Source organism: Carlito syrichta, unplaced genomic scaffold (assembly GCF_000164805.1).
Source record: "Carlito syrichta isolate Samal-C Ts95f unplaced genomic scaffold, Tarsius_syrichta-2.0.1 Scaffold135577, whole genome shotgun sequence".
In the NCBI taxonomy this organism is placed as follows: domain Eukaryota; kingdom Metazoa; phylum Chordata; class Mammalia; order Primates; family Tarsiidae; genus Carlito; species Carlito syrichta.
The window spans coordinates 133318-152683 of record NW_007079673.1 but is presented as its reverse complement, the minus strand read 5'-3'; the positions used below and the strand labels follow the sequence as shown (position 1 = coordinate 152683).

The following is a 19366-nucleotide window of genomic DNA, read 5'->3' as shown; positions in this document are numbered from 1 at the left end:
GTCTGGGCTCAAGGCTTGAACTCCGCTGGGCGGGGTCCAGGGCTGGGCTGGTGTTTGAAGACACCTTTGTTTGCCCGTCCCCCCCAGGTTACACCGCCTTCAATGGCGTGGACTTCGAGGGCACGTTCCACGTGAACACGGTCATGGATGACGACTACGCCGGCTTCATCTTTGGCTATCAGGACAGCTCCAGCTTCTACGTGGTCATGTGGAAGCAGATGGAACAGACATACTGGCAGGCGAACCCCTTCCGCGCGGTGGCCGAGCCCGGCATCCAGCTCAAGGTGCTGCCTCTGTCCTTGCACCCTCCCCCCCATCCCCAAAGCCTTTACGGACCCTCAGCCCTTAGCCTCGGGCTGTGGACTTCAATTCCCTCCACTCCCCTGGATTCCCACAGGCCCCAAATCCTCCTAGCTCTTCCCATAATCCTCCAAACACCCCTGTGGCTCCCCAGTCTTCCTTTGGGGCCCCAAAGCCTCTCACAGAACCCGGAACTTTCCCTCAGACTCCAGATCCTCCTGCAGACTCCCCAGACCTCAGCATATCACTGCAACCTTCCCGCAAAGTCTTCAAGTCCTCTAGACTCCTGTTTACCTCCAAAGCTACATGTCACCAAGCCTTCCTGTAGAACCCCCTAATCCTCCCAGACCCCCCAAATCCTCCCAGACCCCAAACCTGCCTGCAGACCACCAAATCCTCTCATGGACCTCCAGAGCACCGCCCCCCCACGGGCCCCCAAGAAGGCTTCCTGTGGGTCTCCCACCCAGGGCCTCCAGCTCCCACCACCCACAGCTCCCCACTGTCCCTCCAGGCAGGGCTCTAGGAGGGCTCTGGCTGCCTGTGAGGCCTCTGACCCCCTTCCCTGGGCAATGGCAGGCAGTGAAGTCCTCCACGGGCCCTGGGGAGCAGCTGCGGAATGCACTGTGGCACACGGGGGACACGGCATCCCAGGTGCGGCTGCTGTGGAAGGACCCCCGCAATGTGGGCTGGAAGGACAAGACTTCGTACCGCTGGTTCCTGCAGCACCGGCCTCAAGTGGGCTATATCAGGTACCCACCCCGTCAGTGGGCTGGGCCGGGGACACCCCGGCCAGACGGGAGCACACGGCGCCAGGGCCTCGTCCCCTTCTCTGCACCCCAGGGGCAACACGGGCACTTAGCATGAGCCTGGGCCTGGCCCTGTGCTGGGCGGGACCCAGCACACAGTGGGTCTCCAGCCAGAAAGCGGGGCCTCGCCAGTGCCCGTTTCTCAATCCCCACCCCGTGTTGCTGGCAAGCGCAGGTGTCCTGCTGAGCGCCTGCTGTGTGCAGGGCCCTTGGCATCCATCCTCACGCAGGAAAACTGAGGCCCAGGTCAGGGGCCCCCATCTGCTCTGCTGCCAACCAGCACCTCTGAATGTGCCCAGCCGGGCGCAGAGAAGAGGGGGCCTGTCTTCCAGGGTCGGGCGCTGAGGCTCCGAGAGGGGAGGGCCTGGCCTGGATCTCTCTCACTGCCTCCCGCCCTCAGGGTGCGGTTCTACGAGGGCCCCGAGCTCGTGGCTGACAGCAACGTAGTCTTGGACACGACCATGCGGGGGGGCCGCCTGGGGGTCTTCTGCTTCTCCCAGGAGAACATCATCTGGGCCAACCTGCGCTACCGCTGCAACGGTGAGTTGGGGGCCGGCGGGCAAGGGTGGGCGCTTGCCCATGGGCCCTCGCCTGCCCGCTCACCTGCCCGTGGGCCCTCATCGGCCTGCTCTGCCCACCTTCTTTGCAGACACCATCCCCGAGGACTATGAGACCCAGCGGCTGCAGCGGGCCTAGGGATCTGGGTGGGAACCCACCACCGGAAGATGGCCACCCTCACCTCGGCTGGATGGGGACTCAGCACCCAGCTCTGAGGAGCAGCTGGCCAGGGATTGGGGGTGGAGGAGGAGGGCTCAGAGAGGACACAATAAAGTGTGTGCGGGGAGCAGCGGCTGTGGTCTCTGCTGCCAGGAGACAGGAGGGACAGACCTCAGAACAGCGTGGAGGCTGCAGACTGAGGCCCCAGCAAGTGCAAGTTAGGCTAGCAGGTGGGCTGGGGCCTGGTGGTTGGCTGTGGACCGTCCAGCCCCGGTCTGGGGAGGCCCCAATTCTGCCACTGCATCCTGCCCACTCGTGGTCGTGGGCTTGGACTCCAGCCATGGATAAGTCGAAACACCACGGGGTTGTCTGCCCCAGGATCCCGGAGGGTGGGTTCTCTGGGGGGCTGCCTCAGGTTTGAGGACCCCTCCCCTCTCTGGGCCAGGGGGGTGGTCTGGAAGGGCCAAGTCTCCCCCACATTCCATCCCCCAAGGAGGATGGGGGCAGGGGGAAGAAAAAAGGGGACGAGGCAGAGACGAAAACGTTGGGTTTTTATTACGTTTCATTACAAAGGATGCAAAGGTACAAAGACAAAGCGTCCACGCCAGAGAACGGGGCAGGGACGACCGAGTGTGCCCCTCACCCCCACCGCTGCAGCCACCCTCACGCGCGCGGCCCACAGGATGTCCGCGGCGGAGTGTACATGCGGGGGGCAGAGCCAGCCTGGGCACAGAGGGGCACAGGCGGGGACAGGGCTGGGACCAGCAGGTTTGCATATATCAGTGGGGCTGCCCAGCCCATGGAGGCCGTTTCCTCCTGAGGGCACGGCAGAGCTTGTGGACCTTGGTTGCCAAAGCCCACCCTCCTGGGGCCCAGTGGCCAAGGCCACGGCTACGTCCCCTTGTCCCCGGCGGGCAGGAGGTCAGAAGTGCTTGATGGCTGGGCTCAGCATGGACTGGCCTCAAATTCCAGAACCCTTCAAGATGGAGGCCACTCCCGACCCCAACACACGCCTCATGTCCCTGATGCCTGGGGACGGGGTGCTGGGTGCTGGCCATAAGCCCAGAGCGGGGATACAGTCTCTGCAATCAGGGAGCCAGCATCACCCCGGTCCAGCCCCTGTCCCCATATCCTGCCTGGGAGGAGTCTGGGGCCCTGAGACCTGCAGGTGTGAGAAAATGACAGGGAAACTGAGGCTCAGGTCACAAGGTACTCACCTCTGCCCCCATGCCCCTGGGAGTACCCCAGCACCCAGGCCTGGGGGTGCAGGTCACCACACCTCCTCCTGGGGAGAGAATGGTGTCTGCGGCCTATGTGGGTGGGTAGACACCTGGGCCACACTGAGAACTTTGGGGTGCCTCACCTCCAGCTGGCCGGGATCCCCAGAGGCTAGGGACCAAGGGACACAGGACGAGCTGTGGCTCAGGCCGAGCTGGCTGGGGGACGCCCAGGGGCCCCAAGTCACATGCCGCGAGACCCCCCCAGGAGGTAGAGGCCTGTGGTCCAAGGAGAAGGGTTGGAGGGACCCAGCTGCCCACACAGGCGCCCTCCCCCAGTGCTAAGGCCATGCGGGGAGGGCTCTGATGCCCACAGCCCCTGACCTGGGCCAGGCTGAGGGCCCCCACGTCTCACCCCACACTGAGGGCCCCTCAGCCTCTAACTGACGGCGCCATCAGGACCCGGCGAGGGTGATGGGAGCTGCTGTTTTGTCAGGACAAGGGACAGCACACCCTCGACACTGCCAGGCCTCTGCTCGCAGGCCGTCCTTGGGAGCGTGTGGGGGCCTTCTTTGGAAACAAAGAAAACTCGAGACCAGGTTGGGCTAGAGTTTGAAAGAATGCTTGGCTGTAAGCCAGCTCAAGGCCCAGTGAGGGGGACATCAGTGTGCCCCCAGGAACGAGCACGGATGGACTGGCCAGGCCCAGGACGCCAGGCAGAAAAAGCTCTGGCCACCCCTGTGGGGCCTCATGCCTGCACAATCCTCAGAGCCCATGCCCGAGCAGGAGGGACAGACGTGGGTGCCGTGCCCTCCACATGGGGTCTCCAGCCCCCATCTGACAACCTTCGGCCATTCTGACCCTCCCCACTGTGACACCGGGGCCTCACTAGGGGGCCCTCCTGGCTAGGCAGACTCCTGGGAGCTCGGCCCCCTGAAGAAATCAGGCCAAGCACCCTGACATCAGAACCCTCCTCCCCACAAAGTGATCCCAGCAGGGCCCCGATGGGGGCACAGAGCCTCTTCTCTGGAAGACACGGAGAGGGGATGACTCGTCTGCATCCTCACCCTGCAAGCCTCGTGGGGGAACAACTTCCCCACCCTAGAAAGTGACAGAGGGTAAACCGAGGCAGGTGGGAACGTCATGCTCTCAGGAGCATCCTGCCTTACTTCCATCCCAGGGGAGGGTCTGCACAGCCAGGGTGGGGGACTCAGCCGAGACTGGGAGCACATGGTGGGGCGGGGAGTGGCCTCTGACCCGGCACAGACCAGTCCCCAGCAAGCAAGGACAGAGACGGCGGGTCCATCGACACGTGGAACAGCCCGGAACGGCTCCACCCCGGCCTGCCCCCGAGGCACGGCCCATCCAAAATCACAGTATTTTCACTTCACAAAGCAAAAGGCCTATCTCCCCTTATGCCACGTTGCTTCAGAAAGTCTTGGCAATTCAAGAATATTTATTAGAGAAGTGATATTTTCTAAAAAACACAATGCAAAATGCCCTGACGCAGACCCCAGGAAGCCTGCTCAGACCCCAGAGGGGTGTGACCTTTGCAGAACACGGGACACCTGGCCACTGGCTCCTGGCTGGGCCCCGGGGGCCCGCATGGCCCCACACCTTCCTGGGTCCACCACGTTCTCATCAGAAAAGAAACTCAGTGACAAACAAGGCCATCATGCTAATACCGTGTCACTGTGCACCTGGCCCCAGGATGCTGGAAACGGGCCATGGGCTCGGGACACTTAGAGATGGCTGTCCCTCCTCTCTTGCCTAGGAACCAAGAACCTGGGGACAGAAGCAGTCATCAGTGCCACTGGCAGCTGGACAGATGGGGACTGGGGGCTGACAAGCTTCCCTAGTGTGGTCCCCAATGCCTTGTTTGAAAATTGCATCCAAGCGGGTTGCTTGTAATTTTATTAAGGCCATTTTTAAAAAGTTCTACATACAAGTCTAATGGTACTCAAACTCTCCTATGTACATGTAGTTTTTCTTTAAAAAAGAAGTCCCCATTCTGCCTCCAATCCATCACAGGAACAGACAGGGCCCTGGGCCTGGACAGACTGACACTGTGTGGCCCAGGGGAGCCTTCTGGTACAGTAGGCCACCCAGCCCCTCCGACATGAGCTAACAGAGCCACCAGGGATGAAGAGGCAGGGTGGGTCCCTAGGATCAAATCCAGCTCCTAGGGGACTGAGGCGGCTGCAATACCACAAAGAAATGCACCGATGGCCGGGCAGGCAGAGGAGTGGGTGATGGCGACGAGATACAAACCGGGAGGGGTCAGAACAGCGGGGCCTGGCCCAACACAGCCGACAGACCAAGCTGGCCAGACGCCATCCTCACAGGGCCGTGGCATGGAGGGTCTAGAACGACTTGTCACCTGGCCTCAGAGGCGCTTCCCGAAGCTGCCACTAAAACGTGCACTGTGTGCCTCTAAGTCCACCTGTCATGCCACCAAGGACTGGGAACTCTGCCCCAGAGAGGGGGTGTGGGCCGGGCAGGGAGGGCACAAAATGCCAGCTCTGCCGGCTCTCAGGAGACCACAAGACAACCTTGTTGGGGGCGCTGGCTCCCGTCGGCCCCCACTCCCTTGAGCAGAGGCCCTGGCTGCTGCTGGCCACTCAGAGGCCTCAAACACGCTCCCTCTCCACACTCGGGCACCTTTGGGAGGGGCAGGCAGGGCTGGGTCTTCAGAGACCCTCAATCAAAGCCCAGGCTCTGTCCCGCGAGTGTGACAGGTTGGCCTATGGTGCCTCTGCCACGGCCACTGCGAGCAGCCGCTGGGGCCCCACCCGGCCCGGCTCAGCCACCCTCACGCAGCCCTTTCACGTTGGGATAACCTGGGGGAAGCTCGAAAGGCCGACAGGCCCTGAGACTCGGCAGGCAGCGACTGCTCTGGGCGGGTCGCCTGCATTTCCAGTTAGCTTGAAAAATAGGTCCTGTAAGATTCTGGAATAAAAACATGCTCTCAGGCAGGGGTTGGCTTGAAGGATTCAGTTACTCATCGACAACCAAAATGTAAATGCAAACCAAAGAAAAACACGAGGACCCTGGCCGCCTCCCCACGCCTTAAGTATCAGGCTGCATCCGACAGTCCTGCGACCACTGACCACAGCGCAGGACTGCGTGTGCACGGAGGAAAACCAAGCTGTCAGCCGAGTCATTCCTGTCTCCGTGTGCAATCCCGTGGGCCTTCCGCCCTGGTCGGAGTTTTGCAGCCAAGGCGGCCCCCGATGGGCGTGCAGGGGGTGGTGGGGCTGGGAGAGGAAATGGGGCAAGGAGGGGGTGCAGGGTCAGCTGTGCCGCATGCTCCGTCCACTCTGCGCCCGGCCTGGTGACTCTAGCGCAGCACGTGCTCAGAAATATAGAAGACAGCCGTCAAAATAGTGTTTATTTCACTTTGCGCCCGCCCCTTGTGCCGGCGCCTTCTCCCGGGCTGGTGAACTCGCTCTCTACCTGACCACGGGCTGGGGGCTGGGAAGGTAGGGCGGCGATGGGGACCAAGAAAGGCAGTGAGAGCTGGACAAACAGTCGGAAAGTGCGCCGTGGAGCACGGCCGCTGCGACCACGCGCCTCCCAAGCCTGCCCTGTGCTGGGCTGGAGCTTCCTGCATCGTACAGAGGGGCGCTTGGGCCCCAGGGTGGGGCGCGGGAGCCAGCGCAGGGAGGGTCTGTGGGAGCGGGGTCTCACGGCCTCCAAGCCCAGCCTGGCCCCAGGAGGGCGGGCAGCCTGGCACACGGCCTCGCGGAGGTGGACGGCCGGGGGACGGGCTGGCGGGGGCGCTTGGCGGCATTGCAAGCTCAAATCACAAGCTCGGCCGTTGGCGAGGGACGGAGCGCGGCCTCCCGGCTGGGAGACGCCGTCGGGACCGCTAGGCGGCAGCGGGCGCGGCGAGCCCACTCACAGACGGTCCATCCGAAAGGTGTCCTCAGTGGCCGGGTCGGCCAGGACCATGTCAGGGTCGTTGAGCATGTGCAGTCCGTCCAGGGTCAGAGGGTCGATCTTGAGCTCATCCAGCGGAAACTGGCTGTCGGAGTCGAAGCTGACGTCGCCGACCCCGGCCAGAGAGCTGGTCAGTTCTTTAGAGAGGCTGGGGGGGGACTCTCCCGTCACTGGACACGGGGACAAAAGGCAAAGCTTAACCCTGGCTTCAGGCCCCAGACTAGATGCCGCCATCGTCCCCTCCGTGGATCAGACCTATTTCTGGGTTTCCCTGAGTGATTCTGTCCCCTGGGGACACTGGCAGTGTCAGGACATTCTGGCTGTCACCCCTGCTGGCATCTGGCGGGCAGAAGCCAGCGATGCAGCTCAGCCCCCTACAGTGCACAGGACGGCCTGCCCAAGGACGGCCTGCCCAAGGACGCCCTGTCCCAGCTGCTGAGGGGAGAACCTGGGCTGAGGGCCCCATCACTGACATGTCCCATGAGGTCTATACCACAAGTGTCACCAAGACGCAGGCTGGGGCGAGTGTGAGTGCTCGGCTGAAGCGAAGCCCCAGTTCCCCACAAGGATGCAGGTTCCAACCTGGGCTCCCTCCTCTATTCTGGGTGGGACACTGGGCCTGTTTCCAGATCTGGGAAACGGGTCTGATCATCCATGCCTTTCTGGGCTGTTGAGGCAATCACAGGGGCGGACCCTGGAGCAGCTCACAGACCTGCCCGCACCTGAGGGTGAGGGGAAGTGCTGGATTTGGTACTCGTGGCCTAGGCCACCCCTCCACCCTGGAGATGCTTGTGGGGACTGCTGGGGAGGTCACCTGCAATCCCCCAACAGTTTAGCCTTGCATGGGAACTGCCTTCCCCTTTGACGAAACCTAAAGTCTTCTGGGGAAGACAGGGCCAGGGTGGCCATCGGAGGGCAGTGAGGGCTGGGACGTCCTCACATGGGCCCTGCGGGATGAGGGATGTCCTGTCCCCAGGCGCTATGCTTCGACGGCTGGGGACACTCATCACAGCATGAGTGCCCCACGCGGCCGGTGTCCACACGCCTGCCATGAGGACCCACTCCCCAGCAGCCCTGGCCCAGGGCACTTGGCTGGCTGATGCAGGTCAGTGGTCTGGCCTTGCACGGGGCTCCCAGCCGCTCGGCCGGAGGCCGTGGGTGGGTGCACGCCCCAGGCACAGGGAGCTGGTTGTGTGAGGCAGGGTCCAGGCGTGTCTCCCCGAGGAAGGAGTCAAATTTGAGAGGGGTGACCTCCTTGGGCCCTGCCCAAAGCGGGAGGCAGCCTCACCTGTGAGGATGATGTTGGGGATGCTGCTGTGGCCGGCGTAGCCCAGCTGCTGCGTGTCTGGCAGGCTCCCGTGGCTGCCCGTGAGCCCCATCATGGCTGCCTGCGAGTAGTTGAGCGTGGAACCAGGGCTGTACAGGCTGCTGGAGCTGATGGCATTCTCCATCATGTTGAACTGCTCCAGCTGCGAAAGCAGGCGCCCGGTGTGAAGATGCATGGCTTGGGGCCGCTGAGCATAGGCCCCCCCAGCCCAGGCCCCCCTTCAAGGATGGACAGATGGATGGATGCAGGAAGACCCACTCCAGGCTGCAGCCAAGCCCTCCCAAGCCTGCGTGCCCCCACCCCGGGCTCCACCCCAAGCCAGCACCACCTCCCGGCAGACCCACGTGCACAGCCGGGGCTGAGGCGCCACCCACCCTCCCTCTCCCTCGCCCTCAACCGCCTGCCCTTCCTCCCTCTCCCTCCGCCCTCAGCCTCCGCTGTGGGCTGGGCACAGATGCCAGGGGCAGAGCCGAGCCTTCCCTCCCGGGGCTCCAGTCCCCATGCCCCAAAGGCAGGACGGGGGCTGAGAAGCAAAGCTGAGGGTAGGCAGGCAGGGTCCCCTGCGCGCATGCAGTCCTGACCCATGAGGCCCAGGTCCTGGCAAGCGTCCGCCCTGGGCACAGGCCGGCTGGTGGCCTGGGCACCCGCTCACCTGGTGGGACAGAGCATTGGCCTGCCTGGCCGCCATCTGCTGCTCATAGAATGCATCCCCAAACACGCTGCCCAGGGTGGAGGAGTGCTGCGGACAGAAGAAGGCCTGCTGTGCTCCGGTGAGCCATGGAATCCGGCACCGCCAGGCCGGGCCAGGAGACAGGCCTTGGGACCCCGACAACATGGAATGCAGGAGGCTGATGACGTCACCTCAGGGCTCCTGGGAAGCCTCTGTGCTGGCACCCCCAAAAGTGCCACCCTCATCTCCTCTCCTGAGCCCAGGTGTGGGAGACCTCATTTCCATCACATGGGAGTTGGAGGGGCCCAAGAGCGGAACTTGTCACTGGGGCCAAGGCGGGAGGTGCTTGGACGTTACGTTAGGACACAACATGCGCTTGACAGCCTGATGGATCCCCAGAAGACGGGACAGCAAACAGGCCACACACATGGACAAGATGGTGCACAGGGCCAGCTGCCAGCTGAGCAAGCACAGGACAGGCCCAGGGAATGCCATGCCCAGGGCTGCCCGTCCATGAGACCCAGGCTGTTCCTGCCATGAAAGGGGCTCTCAGAGACAGGGGGATGGGGCTGTCCCCGGAGGGAACAGAAAGGGGACACCCAGAACCCATGCTGGAAGACGGTGGGAAGGATCCTGCTGGGCAAGGAGGGTATGGCCATGTGTAGCCTGTGGTGTCCCAGTGGCCAGGAGCTCTGGCCGGCCTCTTCTGTGGGACAAGGGGGCCCAAGGAAGCCACTACCCCACAGCCATACTCAGAGGGAGTGCCTGGTGGCGTCCAGGTAAACATCTCCTCAGACCAAGGCACTGGACCTCCTCTCCTTGAGCTCCCCACCTGAGCTTTGTTCTAGAAAGATCCTCGTGTGCTCAGACAATCCAGAGCTTGAGTCTTGGGCCTTGGTCCCAGAGAGGAGCCGGGCACAAAACTACCTGTGATCAGCAGGTTGCAAGCAGAGAGACTCACCCACCCTGACAGGCAAGGGGGCTTGAGGAGCTGGACGTCCCATCAGAATGCCAGGGAAGAGTTAGGAAGGTGAACCAAGGGAGGGAGAGGTCAGACAATGTGGCGAAAACTCTGTCTTTGCCCTAAAAGTCAACAGCTTCAGGTTTGGGAAATGGGAGCTGCAGGGTTGTGGCTTGGTTTGCCAGGAAGAGGGAGGAGGTGGCAACGGGTGACTTCAGTGTCAGCTGCTGCAGGCCTTGCCCGATGCTGGGGGCAGGTGTGTTCCATGGCTGGGGGCCCACGGGGACTGAGGGTCTGACGAGGGAATCCTCAGAAACCAGCCACAGAGGGGAAGCAGGTCGGGCCACTACCCGCCCTGAGAGCCCCCACCCCCTGATCAGGGCCACCCTGGCCTGATGGTCCCGTCCCCACCTACTTCCCACATCAGCACCTGACAGACGACAGACACACAGATGTGGGCTTGATGCGACAGTCACCTGCTCTCCACCCTGCAGACTAACCCGCTTTTAGGCCAAAGAATTAAGACCATTCAGGTGACTCTCCTGAGAGAAATCTGCTCAACCCGATTCGTGCCCTGGCCTGCTTCACACGCAAGGGACGTTACTTGGGGGCCAGCTCTATGCTGGGCTCCCCACCTGGGACAGAGTCCACCCAGGACAGGCCCACCCCTACCCCCACCGCTTCCCCTGCATGAACCAGGTCTTCACCCCCCGAACGGCACCACATGAAGAGACCAGACAGTCACAGGAGCCAAGAGCCCAGAGCCAGTGCAGATGGACTGAGCGTGTGCAGGCACCAGGCTGACCCCGTACCGCCATCCTCCCTCGCTGGCCCAGGGAGCCAGGTCCAGGCAGTACCAGAGGCCTGTGGCTGATGGGACAGATGGCCCTATACACACTTGAAGGGTGGGGACAGAGAGGCCTTGTCCCCACTGGCCTTGTCTGTGGTCCCTCATGGGTGTACCTGGGACAGACAGCCCGACCCATTCCTCTCCCTGCTCCAGCTGGCTGGGGACAGGGGATGGCTTCAGAGCCTAGAAGTAGTGGCTTCTAGGGGCTTCTCAGTTTGGTGACACTTTGGGCAAGGGATGGCAACAGGGGTGTGCGGCCTGGGCCAGACGCTACCACGTGCTGGGCAGAACCCAGGACTGGGAGGGGCAGGGACGTCAGAAGCTGGTTCAGCTGTGCCAGATGTGCCAGGACGCCTGAGCCTGGCCGAGGTCACAGCCTGCCCATCACCTGGGGCCATGAGATGGGGATGAGGACCGGACACCCTGCAGAGGTGCCGAGAACTACCCGGGTCAGGGGTTCCAGTGGTCAAGGGACACGGCTTCCTACCAGGTGGAGAGGAGGCAGCTGGGTGTCGAGCCTCTCCTGGGCCAGCTGGCCCTCTCAGCTGGGCCTCACAGCACGGGGTGCCCCTCCGCCACAGGCCTCCCGTGCTTGAGGCCACGTGACAGCCATGCTGGGGCACACGCTCCAGGCTGCACGTGGGCACGCGAGGGGGGACACCCAGGCACAGCCACCATGGGACAACGGCCGTCGGCGCTGTCACTGGCGCATGGCCGCCCGCCACCCGCTGCTGGCGCTTGCAGAGACCACAGAGGCACAACGGGAGGAGGGCCCGTGGGGGCTGGTGGCAGCCCCTCTGCCCCGGGCGGCCACCCCTGCCCAGTTCCGTCCCACGCGGCCGGGTGGGTGCACAGCTCTGGTCCAACCGTGTGATGCAATGGAATGGAGAGACACATGAGCATGGACGGCGGGGGGTGAGAGGCACACAGGCGTGCAAAGGACTGGATGCGGGCCAGGGTGAGGGAGGCGTGTCCCTTACTTGCGGGGAGCTCCCGGGGGAGAAGCCTTGATTGGAGACAGGCGAAGTGGGAGACTGGTTGGCCGGGGAGCCGGCGCTAGTGCGGTACTGCTGCAGAGCCGGCGCCTGCGGGACAGACAGGTCAGCGCCGCGGCTGCTCCGCCCCAGGCTCCAGGCCTGACCTCCTGGGAGGGGCCTGCACCCTGCAAGCCCCTGGCCCCAGATGCCTTGGGGATGGTGCCACCCACAGGCGGGCAGAGGACCCCGGGCCCTGTCAGCCTGAGGCCCTGGGGGACCTGCCCCCAAACCTGCTCCTAGGGCAGGGGGCTGTGAGAACCCAGAACCCAGCCCCCTAGAGCTGCCTTCCTTACCAGAGGGCCGATTGGACTCAGCAGAGCTGAACAGCAGTGTCTGCACACACGTGCACAGCCACATGGTGACACACGCACACCCATACAGTGACACACCCAAGCATGCACACCCAGTGACATAAACCTGTGCACACACACTCACACGGTGACACATGGACACACATATCCCAGTGTGCACACTCACGCACATTCACATGTAGGGCTGTCACTGCCTCCAACGTCCCTCGCACAAGCCTGCTTATGTTATACCGTCTGAGACCTCCAGGGACAGCCACTTCCTCAACCCACTCAGGGACAAAGGGGCTGGGCTTCTCACTGCTGTGACCCAGACCCTCAGAGGCAGGCCCGACCAGGCCAGGACCTGGACTCAGGCCACATTCTTGACCTGGCCCGGCCTGGCCATGCTGTGTGCCTGTAGACAAGCTGCCTGCTGTCTCTGAGCCTGCTGTTAGATGAGGCCCAGGGTCCTACAACTGCCCTGCATCCCCCATTTCCTCAAGGGTCCTATCTGGGCAGGAGTTGAGTCCAGGTGTGGCGGGGGCAGGGGAGGGCTGGCTGAGCCGGGTCAACTGGGGATGCCCAGCGTGGGCGTTTCTAGACTCCAGGAGAAGACGGCCAGAGGGAGGTTCTCACTCAGGCCAGTCTACAGGAGCTCAGAGGGGCCGCCCAACCCACAGAGGCCACCAGTGCCAGGGTGGGAAGCCGCCCTGAGTGGGACTGGGTGTCGATGCCCTGGCCAAGAACCCTGGAGGGGCCATCCCTGCACCTGGCCCAGAAACCCAGCCAGGCACCACCCTCAGAGACTTCCGCGGCTCCTGCTATGTGTCCACTAAGGGAAAGCCCGGCCACTTTCCCATCGGGACCTCTGGGTGGGTGCCCCGAGGGCCACAGCAGCTTCGGAACATGGGTGTCCACCTGTTCCCGTCTGCCCCACCTCCTCAGGAGCCTGCCCTTTGCAGGGCACAGAAGTCCTGAGGCCATCGAGCTGGCGGCTGCAGGACCCACTGCGCCCCAAACACTGGTCCCTGTTCCTCAGAGGCAGCCACACAGAGCTGCCCCCGCCCTCGCTGGAGCCCCAGGACGAAGACGTGGGTGGTCAGGAAGGTTTGTGGGTACAGGGCTGAGACCCGGCACCACTAGCCTGAGTCCGTCCCAGGCAGGAAGTCCCCAGTCCGAGCTGCAGCCCTTGGGCCTCCCGCCATGCTGCAAGGCCTCTCGCCTGGGCTGGCTGGCTTCACCCTCCCCACCCCTCTGAGCACGCAGCAACCCCCTGGCTCTGATGCCTGCTCCCAAGCCCTCGGCACCTGCAGTCTCCCTAGAAGCCTGGGTCGGGTGGGAGGTGCTCGGAGGCCACGGGGGTGTGCCTGGCAGTCAGACACAGGGACCACCCTTGTGTGAAGTCGAAGCAGTCGCCCGGCTCGAGCCTCCGTTTCCCCATTTACACACCAGGTGGCATCTCTGCTTGAGAACTACAAGGGAGGCCCACGAAGCCCCCGGCTGCTCCTCCACACCTCCCGGGCAGTCCCCCGGGCCCTGACCTGGGCTTACCGAGGCGATGTCGATCCCCATCGACGGCTGGCTCGGGTTCTCTTGGGGGGACTGGGGGAGAGAGGATGGTACCGTGACCGCAAGCGGGGGTGGCTGTGGTCCCCGCGTCAGGCTGGCGCTGGGCAACAGGGGGCCACCCGGGGGGAGGCGGACGGGAGCCTGTGGGGGCGGTGGGGGCGGTGGCTGCTGGGACGCAGGTGGTGGTGGTGGCGGGGGCTGGGGCTGCGGTGGCTGCTGGGAGCCCGCCTGGGTGAAGAAGGCGTAGGGCAGCTGCTGCTCCAGCGACAGGGCGTCCATAGCCACGGCCTGGGGGGAGAGGGATGTCAGGCAGGCGGCGGGACAGGCCACGAGCGCCCCTCCCTGGGCCCTGACAGCCAGGTGTGCTCAGAAACGGCCCCATGGAGGGACCTGTGGGGTTGGGCCCCGGGCGGGTGCTCCTGATGAGGAGTAGGCCTTGCCCAGGGCCCCTGGGGGTCAGGCTGGAGCTGGACCGGGCCTGGGCATCTCATCCCAAGGATCCCCACCTGCACCTGAAGAGCCTGTCACCATCAGTTTGTGCTGTGTGACTCAGGCAGTCCCAGCCAGTGCTGGGCCACACTCAGGCAGTGTAGGGGATGGCCAGCTCCTAGCCCCTCTGGAGTCTTGGGGGGCAGGCAACTCCTCACCCCAAATTCTTGCCCGCTCTGATGGAGACACTGGTGTGGTATCCTGGTAAGGACTGGCTCAGGACCTTCTCAGAGTTGGAAGCAGGAAAACACAGGAGGGAGTGATACTGGGTGTGTCTGTGGGAACCCACAGCCAGGGGCCACCAAGCCTACAGCTGGCAGGAAAGTGAGGGACCCAGCCCTCCGAGAGAGGCTGGCCATGCCCAGAGCCACAGGACAGTGCCAGGTCTCTAATAAGCAGGGGTATTTCATGAATAGAAAGGAGTTTCTAGAAAGGGAAGGGGCAGGGGTCATGGACCAAGACAAGACAGCTCAGCTCATGAAGAGGCTGAAGACACAGGCCCAGGAGGCCATGCCCACTGCTCTGTCTGCATCCTGATTTGCACAAGACAACCTTCTAAGGACACAGAGACATGGGGGAGTCCAGAGGTGGGAGGGACTGAGCCCAGGTCAGGTATCTCAAGGCACAGAGGAACCACCGCTAGTGTTGCTGCAGGTGCACAGCACCCTCATGGCCATGCTAAAAATGAACAACAACAAAGTTCTCTGCTAGGATTTTTTAAAAAATAGACTCAATGGACAAATTCCAAGAAATAAACAAGACACCAAAACTGACTCAAGAAGAAACAGAAAACCTGAATAGTCTTACAACAAGCAAATAAATTGGATCAGCAATGAGAAACCTCCCAACAGAGTCAAGCCGAGACCCAGATGGCTGCACTGATGAATTTTACCAAACTCTCTCTTTTCTTAAGAGACAGAGTCTCACTGTGATGCCCAGCTGGACTTGGAACTCCTGGGCTCAAGTAATCCTCCTGCCTCAGCCTCCTGAGTAGCTGGGACTACAGATGCATGTCACCACATCCATCTAATTTTACCAAACATTTGAAAAGGAATTAAATGCTTCTCAAGTGCTTGTAAAAATTAGAAAAGGAGGGAACATTTCCTAACTCATTCTATGAGGCTGGACCAATTTTAGGTTAAGAAAGAGAAGACTTAAATTACTAAAATCAGAAATGCAAGTGGGAACTTTGCTACCAACTTTATATAAATAAAAAGGAGTGTGGAGGCCAAGGCTAGAAGACTGCTTGAATCTAGGAATTGGAGACCAGCCTGGGCAACATAGCAAGACCTCATCTCTACAAAAAAATTTAAAAATTAGCCAAGTGTGGCAGCATGTGCCTGTAGTTCCAGCTACTGAGAGGCTGAGGCAGGAGTACTGCCTGAGCCCAGGAAGTCAGAGCTGTGGTGAGCCATGATCATGTCACTGCACTCTAGCTTGGGCAACAGAGTCAGTCTCCAACTCAAAAAAAAAAAAGACAGTAAACCAGTTAAACAACCAATAGGAAACGGACAAGTTCCTGGACACATATAAACTGTTTTTAAAAAAAAAAAGTAGAAAAAGCAGAAAATTGAAAAAATAAAAGCTAGACTCTCAGAACATTTTTTTAGGGGAAATTTCAACCAGATCCTAACAGAGAGAAAGCAGCAGGATAAAGATGCCCAGTTCAACCAGATCCTAATAGAGAGAAAGCAGCGAGGATAAAGATGCCTAGTCTCTCTCAGCACGAGATAACAGTTGCTGGATCTGCCTGTGATAGGTCCAAGGGACTCCCAGGGCACTGACCTTTGCATCTCCCATGTGTTTGAAAACTCTGAAAAATACTGAAAGTGTCTGGAGTGTTTTCAAGATTCTGCAGCCTCCTGCAAGGAGCAGGAGGCCTCTCAGAGAGGTCAGACCCCACCTTCCCCTCCCACCCGCCCTACCTCGCCCTCGCACCTGAGTGATGGGTGACAGCGGGGACAGGGTGGGTGATGCCTGCTGCCTCCTCGCTTCTGTGCTCAAGGACAGGGGGCTGACGCCTGCTGGGCGGTGCTGCGGAGAGGAGCCAGGTGTGCTCATCCCTGGAAAGGAGGTAGGAAGGCGGGGAGGAGTGGCCGCTCACATACCCATGGCCACTGCACCAGAACAGCCCAACTGCACAGACAGGAGCCAGTGGGCATGTTTCAACTGCTAAACCTGGGGCACCCTCCAAGCCCCAACCATGCCCCTGGCATGGTCACTGTTCTCCTTCTGTTCCTCCCACCTGGAGGGGAGTGTCCCACAGACCCAGTCAATCACACTTCCCCATCTCTGGCGCCTGTAATTAACCCCTTGGGGGACATGTGATCAGACTGGTCCAGTGAGAGCCTGCCCAGGGACCCTGGATGGAATTCCAGGAAGGGCCATCTGAAGTCATGGGATGGGGAGGGGGTATCCTGTGACCATGAGGGGAAGAGCCAGCTGAAGAGCAGAGGGGCAGAGGCAGGGCCTGAGCCCCCATCCAGCCACACTGGTGCTTCCTGGTTTCAGGAGACAATAAATCCTCCCTCTTGTTTAAACGGGTGTGGGTAGCAGTTAGCTTCAGCAAGCAGGCCCTGCCTGATGCTGTGGCTTCCTGGCCAGCCTCTTTCCTCTCCTTTGATGACAGCATCCATTCTGTTACTGCTCCTCTTGGAACCCTGATGTCCCATGTCCATATCCCACTCCTCCCACCTCATACATGCATTATAGCGCAGCGCTGCCCCACTGGACTGCCTGAACTAAAACTGTTATTCCTGTTTTACCCCTTCCCTGCCCCAGGGTCTGACACATTCATTCCTGCTGAGCTCCTGCCAGCGGCCTCCTCGTCACCCCTTTCCTCACCCTGGCCCCCGGGAGGCCCTTGCTCTGAACAATCCAATCCTTAAATTCCGCTGTAGTGAGGGAGCTAGGTGAGGTCAAGTTCACCCCGGTGGCAGCTGAGGCCTGCTGGGTTACCTGCGGCACTGTGCCAGGGAGGCATCAGGCCCCTGACGGTGGGGGAAGTCCTGGGGGCCTGTGTGATGCCTCTCCACCCCCAAGACTTGGCTTCTCAGTTGATGAGATGGAGATGGTAACAGCTGCCTCCTGGGTTCAACATGAGGCCCAGTGAGGTCATGAACAGGCTCGGAAGTGCGTCTGGCCCGCATTTGAGACTGGTAAAGCTGCCAGATCAATCCGGCAGCGCCAGGTTCGCCCTGCCAAGGGCAGAAGACTCACCCTACTCCGGCAGACGAGGTAGGTGGTGGTGTGCTGGCCTGTGGGGCTGTGCCTGGCAGGTGCTGAAGGAGCTGACATGCAGCCGTGTCCCTGTCTGTGTCCATGCCCAGGCAGCTGCTCAGCAGGGCAAAGTCGGTCATGCCTATACTTCCCTGTGGATGCCCTGGCAGCTCCACTCAGCCGAGCTGTGAGGGGGGCCTGGCACCGTCAGCTGTTCCCAGGGCAGAATTCTGAGGTCTGATGTCTGCACAGATGTTGGCATCAGAATCAGTGTCAAGGGAGGCATCAACATTTGCCAGGGCAAGAGTTTGGGAGACGCCTGCTCGGAGCCACACTTGACATGAGCCCTGGGCCACTGCCTTGTCTTCTGGTGAGTGCCCACCACTTCATGTGTCCAGCAGGTTGAGGGATGCATGACACTCAGATCAGAGGCAGATATTGTGGCTTGGTAAGCGGCACAGGCAAATACCAGCCAACAGCATGTGAAGCAACAGGGGCGGATGGAACACCCTGGCCCACTTGGAGGGATAGGATACTGGCCCACTGCTGCTGGGCCCTCTGAGTAGCCAGACATCCAGATTTTACATGTACTCTGATTTTTTTTTTTGAGTTGGAGTCTCACTCTGTCGCCCAGACTGGAGTGCAGTGGCCGCTCCTGGCCACCGCAGCCTCGATCTGCTGAGCTCCGGCGATCCTTCCGCCTCAGCCTTCCGAGTAGCCGGAATTACAGGCATGCGCTACCACGCCCAGCTGAGTTTTTGATTTATTGTAGAGACGAGGTCTCGCTGCCCAGGCGGGTCTCGAACCCGCGGGCTCAGGCAATCCACTCACCTCAGCCTCTCAAAGGCGCGGGATTACAGGCTGAGCCACTGAGCCCAGCTACACTCTGATTTTTAAATCTTTTTTTTTTTTTTTTTAAATCGGTCTCATTCTGTCCCCAACACTGGAGTACAATGGCACACTCATGGACACCGCAACCTCAACCTGCTGGGTTCAAGTGATCCTTCTGCCTTAGTCTTCCAAGTAGCTGGAACCACAGGTGTGTGCCACCACACCTGGCTTATTTTTTCATTTATTGTAGAGATGAGGTCTCACCAAGTTGCCCAGGGCAGTCTTGAAACCCTGGGCTCAGGCAATCCTCTCACCTCCCCTCCCAAAGTGCTGGGATTACAGGCTGAGCCACCACGCCTGGCTGATTTTTAAATTTTAATCCAAAGTACAGCCATGCATTGCTTAACAATGGGCTATGCTCTGAGAAATGCATGTTTCACTGTGTGAACATCAGAGCATAATTACATGAACTCATATGGAAGAGCCAGCTACACCTTGGGCCTTGGTTCCTAGGCCACAGCCCTGCACTGCTGGGAACTGGCAGGAAGGAGGTGCTCAGGAGGCTGCAGGGAGAGGGGAAGGGAAAGCAGGGGCACCCGTGTCCTCAGTCGACCCTGGCTCTCTTGCCCTGTCCAGGTGTGTGCAATGCCACCTGCCTGGCTCTACCTGGAGGTTAGTTGGCCCCTCTGAATCCACTCCCTGCGTCTGCAAGGCCTGCCCTGGCGCCCTCCCTGGCTGCAGGGCTCGCAAGTGGAGTTGGGCGTAGGGGGCAAAGCCAGCTGCAACATTCGGGCCAGGGCCACCCCTCTCCACTGTCCTGGTTTCCACTGCCTTGTTTCAAAACCCAGGGGCACTCGACCACCCTCTGTGCCCCTCACCTGTCCCGGCCGTTGCCAGAGCAACACGTGCTCCTCCCACCCCTCCACCCCCACCAACCCCGCTCCCAGCTGCCAGCTGCACCCTGGAGTCTCCTGAGGGGCTCCCGCCTTGCTCCAGGCACTGACCCTCAGACAGCAGCACTCCAGGGCAGCCAGGGGGCATTGCCAAACACGAATTTAAGCCCATGACGGTCTCGTGGAAAACCCTGCAGGCTGTCCCGAGCCTGGGGGGAAGGCGGGATGGGTGAAGGATGGGCAGGTGT

General features: G+C 61.1%; 2 protein-coding genes across 2 annotated transcripts in view; one reads left to right on the top strand and one right to left on the bottom strand.

Moving 5' to 3' along the window:
• Positions 1-87: 87 nt before the first annotated feature.
• On the top strand, positions 88-1950 carry LOC103250817 (cartilage oligomeric matrix protein; the record flags this gene model as incomplete). Its single annotated transcript, XM_008049400.2, has 4 exons — positions 88-284; positions 877-1049; positions 1507-1646; positions 1756-1950. Coding segments are annotated over 4 exons (557 nt in total), but the record flags the coding sequence as incomplete, so codon positions are not given.
• Positions 1951-6414: 4464 nt separating this feature from the next.
• The window catches only part of CRTC1 (CREB regulated transcription coactivator 1), a 52305-nt gene continuing 39353 nt past the window's right edge, over positions 6415-19366 (bottom strand). The window contains exons 10-15 of the mRNA XM_021708214.1: positions 16114-16238; positions 13669-13974; positions 11771-11875; positions 8962-9048; positions 8271-8451; positions 6415-7152 (exon numbers count right to left, since the gene is read on the bottom strand). Of these exons, the coding sequence (XP_021563889.1) occupies positions 6941-7152; positions 8271-8451; positions 8962-9048; positions 11771-11875; positions 13669-13974; positions 16114-16238 (1016 nt within the window). The 3' untranslated portion in view covers positions 6415-6940. The remainder of the gene's footprint in view (positions 7153-8270; positions 8452-8961; positions 9049-11770; positions 11876-13668; positions 13975-16113; positions 16239-19366) is intronic.